Genomic DNA, 10,007 nt, shown 5'->3' with positions numbered 1-10,007 from the left:
ACCTCCCAGAAAAAGACAAAAGTTGTTGCTAAATGAATTTCAAAATCTTAGCCTATAGAATCATCATTTCTTTTGTCATTTTATTCATTTGAGTTGTCCTTCACTCATCCCAACAATTCACAAGTAGCATAAAGGGAACTGATCCAAATTTTGAATAAACTTGGTGGCGTAAAATCAGGTTTGTATTCCCTATTACTGTTATTTTTATTCAATTCACATTTGATTGAAGATTATATATAATATTTGTTTATATATATGATTTTTTATATTGTATTTATTAATCAACTTATTCATAATGATATTTTAAATAAATTTTATAATATTATCTTAATTTCTATTATTTGTTACTTGTGGCTTTAATAGTAATACAAATAAAAATTATTTATAATTTATTTAAATTTTTAATATCAATTACCACTAATTTAGAGTTATTATTGATGATACTTATATTTATATTCTCTCCATTCCTTTTCATGTTATTTTTAAAGTTTTTATGTTTTAATAAAAAAATACAATAAAGTTTTTTGAATATGATAAAATGGTTGTAAAGTTTCTTATTTTATCTCTTTTTTTTTCGACTTCACAAATAAATGCATAGGTAAATTAATTATAAAATAAAAAATAAGTAAAATATAATTAATGTGATCATTAACTTTGTAGATGATGAATAAATAAAAATATTTTATTTAAAAAAATCTAGCAATTAAAATAAAAATAGAAGGAGTACCTTTTATAACAGGTTAAATTGTAATTTTACTCGTTTTGTATCTTGATTATCCAGAGTGAAATGTTAACTTTAATGTGACATCTTGATATTGACCAGGATCTTATTTTGAACTAGCTATTAACTTTTTATTCATAAACAAAACAATAAATCGCTAATACATTTGTTTTGTTTAGTTAAATACATTAATATTATTTTTCATCTATTATTAGACAAGAGTATTTTTATTCAAATTATCAACATTTTTAAATTCATTTTTTAATATATAAATATTTTTAATTTTTATTTTGAATAGTTTAAATATTTTTATTTTTATGGTACCAATATATAATTAAATATCATAAATTAATATGAAAATTTGTACATAATTTTTTTGTAAATTGATTTTAATATATAAATTATTTTTACTCTAATTATTTACGTAAAATTATTTATAGTAAAGGTAGTAAAACACTTGTTTGGTTTAATTAACTATATTAACATTATTTTCTATGGATCATTAGTCAAGATTTATTATTTTTCAAATTATCAAAAAAATTTAACTAAAAATAAAAAATAATTAATATATAAATATTTTTAGTTTTACGCAAATAATTAGAGTAAAAATAATCAGTACATTAAAATAAAATTAAAATAATTACGTAAAAGATTTAGATATTAGTTTATGAAATTTAATTATAAATTGGTAAAATATAAATAAAAATTGTAAACTATTCAAAATAAAAACATATAAAGTGATATAAAATAAAATTAAAGAGATTTGTATATTATATTTTGATAATTTGAAAAAAAAATTAATAACTCTTTTCTAATTGTACATAGAAAAGTGTTAGATGTTCTTATTTTGACAAATGACTCCAACATATTAGATCTAAACATTCCAGTGTCACAGTATTAATTAAAAGTAACACTCATTAGTAACCCTTAGTATATTTTAATAAAATCAATAATTTCTCATATTAATAAAAAAATTAAATTATTTGCAATATTTAATTTTACATATTTAATTAATATGAAGGAAAAATTATTAAATAAAATAAATCTAAAAGTTTACACTAATTTAATATTACTATCTATGCATAAATTTATTTATTTTTATAATCAGTCACTTTAAAATATATTTCTAAAAAAATAATAAATTAAATTCATGACTTTAAAGTTATAAAATAATATAATATAATATGAAAATAAAAAATCTAAAAATTAGATATATACATATATATTTACATATAAAGTTATTAATAGTTATATTCAATGTTAATTATTTAGATTAGAACTAATTAGATACATGTAAATAAATGATAGATTAGATTATTTTAATACCACATTGAAGTTATTCAATGAATACCAATATGTTATTACTCTTGTCTTTTTACATTCAAATTCTTTCTTGCTTCTTATCTATTAATTATCTCTTGCTTGCTTGCAAATTGAATATACATTACAAACAAAGTTCACCTGGATTTGATACTAGACTTTCATTTTAACTTTACTATTTGTAACAAATTGATATACTTGCTAACGACTTAATAGTTATATGTATTAAAATATTATTGAATCATATTAAATAAGATTAATATGAAACCATTATATATACATGAATGAGTTTTAAGATTGAATTTTATGTAAAATAAATAAATAAATTCAAGCTCTAAGTTAACATATTTGTCAAATATAATTTTAATTAAGTTTATCCATGGTCATTTAAATGTATTAGCACTATTTATATAATTTTGATACTATTTTAAATAATAATTATCACATTAATAGTAAATTAAAAAATATTTCACTAAGCTTAATTTTATTTTTAAAAAATTTAAGATACATTAAAGTATATATTTCACAAAACAACTAAAAACATTTATAATATTATATACGGTAAAATAATATATATATATATATATATATATATATATATATATATTAAAATTGTCTAAGACGTTATTATTTTTATATATAATAAAGTAATAGACATTATTATTATATGTTAAAATAATATAATATATTATTTGTTTCTTGCTTTTTTCAGTTGATTCTTTATAAAAATTTACTATTATTTAAAGCTTTTAATAATGAAATTATTTTTAAAGTTAATAATGTTTATAGTAATTGATTATAATTAAAATTGCATTATCATCTTCATGTTCATTATCAAATTGATGATTTCATTTTTATATAAATTCTACTTTAAAGGATTGTAAATATCCACACAATTTCTTTTTAGTATGCTTTCTATTTCCTTTTTTATTCATTATTATAATATGATTTCTTTCATTCTTTATTTTTATTTTTATGTATAAAAATTATATTTAAATGTGTTATTGATCATCATTAAAATTGAGAATTTAACTCTTTTAAATCGGTAAGGTAAAATGTGGATCTATATTCATAATTGATAAAAAAATCATTTGTTTAAATTTTTATTTTAGTGTTATTTATATTTATATTTTGATTTTGAGTCTAACTTTTTTTAATGATTTTTGCGATATTGAATGTACATTTGAATCAATATCATATTTTTATTAAAAATTTATTTTATGAATAATTTATCAAATACATTTTATAAGGAATGACAAGTGAAAATTGGGTACCATATTTGATAAGGTATATGTTACTCTTTGTCTTTTATCATTATTTTTTCTTCTCAAATATCACCCTTGTTGTTTTTTTATCTTAATTTTATTGTTATGTTAATTTATGTTTTGATATGATATCATAATTTCTTTTATTGTTCATTTATATGTATGAAATGATACTTTGAACATGTTATCGATCATCATCAAAAATCAAAATTTATCTTTTAGATTAATAAAGTATAATGTGGATCTATATTCATCATTGATAAAAAAAAAATTGTTTAAATTTTTATTTATATTGTTTTTTATTTATATTTTGATTTTAGGACTAATTATTTCTTAAAATATTTTTTGTTGATCAATGTTATGCTTTTATTAAAAAGTTGTTACATGAACCATTTTTTTCTTTGTCTTTCATTATTTTTTTTTCTTTCTGCTTTGCAAGAATTGCTTCGATTGTTCTTTCTTCTTCATTTTAGTGTTATGTTATTATATGTTTTAATTATTATTATTATTGTTCAGATTTTTATATATGTTTCATGTTTTTTCTTCTATAACTACTGTATTGTAAATCTTACTTTTACATTATATTTGCTCAACAAAACATGAAGAGATTCTATTATTGTGACAATTTTAATTTTTTTATCAATCATATTTTGAATAATTTCATTACAAATTTTTATTTTTCCTACTCAAATCAATTGTCGAATTATATGAATGATAATTTTTAACTATCAATTGAATAATTTATTTTCTTTAAAATATAAGTTATCAATGTAAATAATTTAACAATTATCATTAACACAATTAATTTTAAAAAAATATTTTTATTTTTGAAATATATGATAAAACTTACAATAAATAATTTAAATAATTAAATTGATAATAAATATTACACAATAATAAGAATAATGATAATAATAACAATAATAATACAACAATTTTTTATAAAGGTCAATCATAAGAAGTTATAACTTAATATCCTTATACATTTAGACCATAAAGAATAATAAACATCAATTAAATATTATTAATTTGAAATAGATGTAATAATATAATTATTATTACAAAGAAAAAATAGAATGTAATAGTTAATATTATATTAAAGATTAATAATAAATACAAATAATTGGTGACATCTTTAATAAGTTAATAAATACATAAAAATAATATTTAATGTTAGAAACATACAATTATTTTTATAAGTAACTTTTGAAAAATAGTAAGGAATGAAAATAAAACTAAAACTAAGGTAAAATAAATAATAATAACACTAATATGTTCTAGCCTTTTTTGTTCAGCTTTCTAACATTTTAATTTGTGGCTCAACACATACATGGGGCAGCCAACAACCTCCTTATTCCAGACCTCTGAAACCTGCAGTCTCTAACAGTCAGTATGGGAAGTCCAAATTTTTAGAAACATAAAAGGTGAAGCAAAAACCTTTTCAGTTTTCTGAAACTGCACAAAAGTTAGGCTATGATCTGATTTAACCCGTGAAAGAGTGCTACAAGAACATTTATCTAAGGAAGATTTGATTAGATGTTTGCCAAATTCAAAATGCATTGACTGCTATTTAAATGGGAAACAAGTCAGCTTTTGTCATAACAAATAATCCTATTCAAAATGGAAGGACTAAACACATCAAAGTGAAGTATAGTTCTATAGGAGAACCAAAGAAATCAAAGGAAACCATCTTAGAGCTCTGCAATTAAAAAAATATTGATATTGCAAACATTACAACAAAACCCTTTACCAAAGCAAAGTTTTAAGTTTAGAAATCAAAGCTTGGAGTATTGAACAAAAATCTCAAGGAGGAGTCTTAGAAAATGGGGTTTTTAACAACTTTTATAATAAAATATAATGTATATGCAATTTTTATTTTCCGACTACTTGTAAGTTTGATTAAAGGATGTTTGTGTTTATACAACTAGTGTAGGCTAATGATGCTAATTGTCTTTTTAAATTCATGATAACCTTTTACTCTCTCAATGAGGGGCTTCCATAATTTTTGTACTTAAGAAACTTGCTGTAAAACTTATTTGTGTGAATAACCGAAATGCATCAGAACCGACACATCTAGCATAGCTTCTTTATCTTTAGTCCTAATCAGAGTTGTAGTTGATAAGAGAGTGATGGAAAAACATCGGACAAATGTCACAAGGAAAAAACTAGGAAAAAAAATCAAGATTCCACAAGAACATCCTGGATGTAGTTAGTAGCAGTCACAAGCAGGCTACAAATGACAACTCGAACACAAGCACTCTGTTTTTATCTAATTTTCCAGATTCTTTCAATGCCAAAGATACGTGGGAAATTTTTCAAAGCTACTGGGAAATTCAAGAGGTGTTTATTCCGGCGAAGAGGGATAAACATGGAAATCGTTTTGGCTTCGCACGATTCGTAGATGTACAGGACGTTTGTTGATAGACCAGCAGAAACAAGTAACAAGGAGACATCAGCTGCAAGCAGCAATACAGGGGTGCAAAAAGAGGAAAAATCTAAGAGAAAGATTATGAGGCCTTCGTACCTTCGAGATTACGCTTGAGTCAGTGGGCAGTTTGGGCAAATGCAGAGTTAGGAAAATGTTGCTTGGGGAATGCTTGTCTCGTTCCTTCAGACACAACATAACCAATTTGATCCAATTTGATATTTCGCAATCTTTCGTAATATTCCTTGTACGAATGCCATCAATTATGTTATCAGGAATGCTATATATAGGATTGTAAATAACAAGCAATGAATATGAATAATTTTGCCCACAATTACTTTTGTTTCCTTTTCTCCCTCGTTATTCTGGAGGTAGCTGGCCCTCGAAGCCCAGCCTTAGCTTTTTCCCTAACAAATTGGTGCTCTCGTTGCCATGTCCGCCTCGGACCCTCCTGGGTCAATCACCAAGCTTGAAGATGTTTTGCTTCTTCTTGCTCAACAACATCTCTCACTCACCACCAAAATCGATGAGTTGCTTCATCGTCTACCTCCGTCCCAACCTTCACCCTCTTATTCTCCCTTCGATTCCACCAACCCTCCCCTCCGTAGCCCATCCCCTGCAACCACACATAAAATGAAATTAGATGTGCCCCGGTTTGATGGCACAGATCCAAACGGCTGGATTTTTAAAATAAACCAGTTTTTTTAATATCACAGCACCCCCTTTCAAGACCGCTTGACCATTGCATCCTTTGCCATGGATGGACGTGCCCTTGCTTGGTTCCAATGGATGACCAGCAATGGGCAACTTACGTCTTGGCCGGTTTTCCTGCAAGCACTACACGCTAGATTTGCTCAGTCACAATATGAGGACCCCACAGGGGCCCTCTTCAAGCTCACACAGAAGGGGACCGTAGGGGATTACCTTGCAGAATTTGAGGACCTCGCAACTCGTGTCGTCGGGCTTCCACCGCCCTTCCTTCTCAGCTGCTTTGTTTCTGGATTGTCCCCTGACATCCGCCGTGACGTCCAGGCAATGCAACCACTCACCTTAGCCCAGGCGGCGGGCCTTGCGAAACTTCAGAAGGAGAAGTTTCTGGACCACCGCCTTCCGCCTAAACCCAGGAACCCTGCACCTACGACCCAACGCCCTTTCATCCGCCCTTCCCCTCCCACTCCCTCACCCAAATCTTTCTTCCCCACCCCAATTTCAACCGCGCCTGCACCCTTACTCACTGCCCCGCCGCGTACCCCACCTCCCGTGAAACGTCTATCCCCGGAAGAGGTCGCTTCTCGCTGGGAACGTGGTCTGTGTTTTTCGTGTGACGAAAAATACCACAGAGGACACAAATGTGCCTCTAGGGTTTTTCTGATCATAGCTGCTGAAGACGACCCTCCTCTACCCAATTTAAACCCAGCTGACCCGGACCCTGACCCACCTGATCCACCCGATATCAACCCGGCCCAAATTAGCCTTAACACTCTTGCGGGTAATGTAGCCCCTGAAATGCTGCATTTGGTGGGCATCATTTCAGACCACCACATCATCCTCCTTGTTGACGGCGGCAACACTCATAGTTTTATACAAGAGCAGCTGGTCACGCAATTGCGGTTACCATGTCAAGACATACCTCCATTACGGGTCATGATCGGCAACGGTCAACACTTGGTCTGCAGTCACATGTGCCCACGTGTCTCCATCACAATTCAGGGAGCCCAATTCACAGTTGATTTGTATGTGCTTCCTATTGCCGGAGCCAACGTTGTCCTAGGAGTTCAATGGCTCAAATCCTTGGGGCCCATCCTAACGGATTATACGACCTTATGTATGCAATTCTTTCATGAGGGACGTTTGGTACAATTGAATGGCGACAGGGACGCAAGCTTGCACATGCTTACCCTTCCTCAATTTCGTCGGTTTTGTCGCCGGCATGAAGATGCTCTCTACTTGCATGTTTCTATGACATCGTCAGAAACTCCTCAACAAACACCTACCCAGGTCCCTTCTGCAATTAAAGATCTCTTGACCCACTTTGCTTCTCTGTTCCAGGAACCACATTCGTTGCCACCACCCAGAGAGACGGACCATCACATTCATCTCCTTCCCCACTCTTCCCCTGTGAATGTGCGTCCGTACAGGTATCCCCATTTTCAAAAACGTGAAATTGAGCTTCAGGTGGAGTTGATGCTTCAGAAAGGGTTAATTCAACCCAGTACGAGTCCTTTCTCGTCCCCAGTCTTGTTGGTCAGGAAACAAGATGGATCATGACGCTTCTGCGTAGACTACAGGGCTCTGAATTCAGTTACGGTGAAGGATAGATTTCCTATCCCCACCATTGATGAGCTTCTCGATGAGCTTGGAGGTGCGCGATGCTTCTCAAAACTTGATTTGCTTAGTGGTTACCATCAAATCCGCATGCATTCAGCCAATATTCCAAAGACCGCATTTCGCACGCACCATGGGCATTACGAATTTAAGGTAATGCCCTTTGGGCTCTACAATGCGCCGTCGTCATTTCAGGCGACTATGAACACCATATTCCGGCCATATTTGCGGCAGTTTGTCATCGTCTTCTTTGATGACATCCTGATATATAGTGGATCCCTGGATGAGCATCTCTCTCACCTACAAACGACATTTCAGGTATTGCTTGAACACCAATTTGTTTTGAAGTTTTCTAAATGCTTCTTTGCGCAGCCTGAAGTTGAGTATCTTGGCCATGTGGTCTCGATAAGAGGGGTGGAACCTGTTGCTTCTAAAGTGGAGACAATTCGTCAGTGGCCTATTCCTCAATCAACCAGAGCTTTACGAAGCTTCCTTGGCCTCGCCGGATTTTATCACCGGTTTATCAGAAGCTATGCCACTATCGCTGACCCTCTGGTAAAGGCAACCACTAAGGATCCTTTGGTGTGGACGGACCAAATCTAGACCGCTTTTACTCATCTGAAGGAAGCTTTATCCACCGCCCCTGTTCTTATCCTTCCAGACTTTACTCAGCCTTTCACGGTGGAGACTGACGCGTCTGGTGTCGGTATGGGCGCCATTTTGTCGCAACGGGGAAGACCGATAGCCTTCTTTAGTAAACCCTTTTCCCCTAAGCTGCTACATGCTTCGACATATGTATGGGAACTCTGCGCCATAACCACTGCAGTGAAGAAATGGCGACAATACTTGCTTGGTCAACGCTTCACAATCCTCACCGATCATCAAAGCCTTAAGGAGTTATTGACGCAGGCCATCCAAACGCTGGAACAACATGTCTATCTCGCACGTTTGCTGGGATATGACTATGTCATCCACTATCGGTCTGGTTTGAACAATCAGGTGGCTGACGCTCTCTCACGGTTGCCGGAACAATTCGCCACCAAACTCATGATACTTTCAGTCCCTTCTTTGACTTTCATAGAAGACTTGCGCTGTCAATTGACTAATCACAGTGGGTACCAGCAGAAGCTTCAGGACATTCGCGAATCACCCTCCACTAATCCTAAATTCTCAGTAACACGAGACCTCATCATTCATAAAGGTCGTATATGGTTGACCTGAGACCTTCCGATTATCCCTGTCCTCCTCACTGAGTTCCATGCAATACCGACTGGGGGTCATGCGGGAATTGTCAAGACATTAGCCCGATTAACTGAGAACTTCTATTGGCCAGGGATCCGAGATGATGTCACGAAATTTGTGACTAATTGTGTAGAATGTCAAGTTACTAAATATGAGACATAGAGGGCAGCAGGACTACTATGTCCATTACCAGCTCCGAGCAAGCCATGGGAAGACCTCTCATTAGATTTCATTATCGGACTCCCAGCGTATCATGGTCATACGGTCATTCTCGTAGTGGTGGACAGGTTTTCTAAAGGAATTCACTTAGGCACGCTTCCTTCAGCACACACAGCGCACACGGTGGCTCTGTTGTTCATCAACATTGTGGTCAAGCTCCATGGATTACCACAAAGTTTGGTTTCTGATCAAGACCCGTTGTTTATAAGCAATTTTTGGCAAGAACTCTTTTAGCTAAGTGGGACATTATTAAGGATGAGTTCGGCTTATCACCCTCAAAGTGATGGCCAAACAGAGGTGTTGAATAGGGTAATTGAGCAATATCTTCGTGCGTTCGTACACCGGCGGCCGGGAACTTGGGGGAAATTGCTGCCATGGGTGGAGTGGTCCCACAATCCATCGTGGACTGCTAGCACTGGTACTTCACCATATGAGATAACTTATGGCCGCAAACCATTCAATTTTTCGGAGTACATTGCCGGAACTTCAA

At 32.2% G+C, this 10,007-nt stretch overlaps 1 protein-coding gene across 1 annotated transcript; it reads left to right on the top strand.

Annotated features, from left to right (window-relative positions):
• Positions 1-51: 51 nt before the first annotated feature.
• LOC121175073 (uncharacterized) lies at positions 52-8,125 on the top strand. Its single transcript, XM_041016664.1, has 2 exons — positions 52-178; positions 4,646-8,125. The coding sequence occupies exon 2, from the start codon at positions 6,488-6,490 to the stop codon at positions 7,997-7,999; it is 1,512 nt and encodes a 503-aa protein (XP_040872598.1). The 5' UTR covers positions 52-178; positions 4,646-6,487; the 3' UTR covers positions 8,000-8,125.
• The last annotated feature ends 1,882 nt before the right edge of the window (positions 8,126-10,007 follow it).

The sequence above is a fragment of the Glycine max genome, chromosome 6, assembly GCF_000004515.6.
Source record: "Glycine max cultivar Williams 82 chromosome 6, Glycine_max_v4.0, whole genome shotgun sequence".
NCBI lineage: Eukaryota > Viridiplantae > Streptophyta > Magnoliopsida > Fabales > Fabaceae > Glycine > Glycine max.
Note: the sequence above shows the minus strand (reverse complement) of the source record. Positions and strands in the feature narration are given on the sequence as shown.

Coding starts and splice junctions, on each gene's coding strand:
- LOC121175073 (XM_041016664.1), top strand. CDS start 6,488: ATGGATGGACGTGCCCTTGCTTGGTTCCAATGGATGACCAGCAATGGG.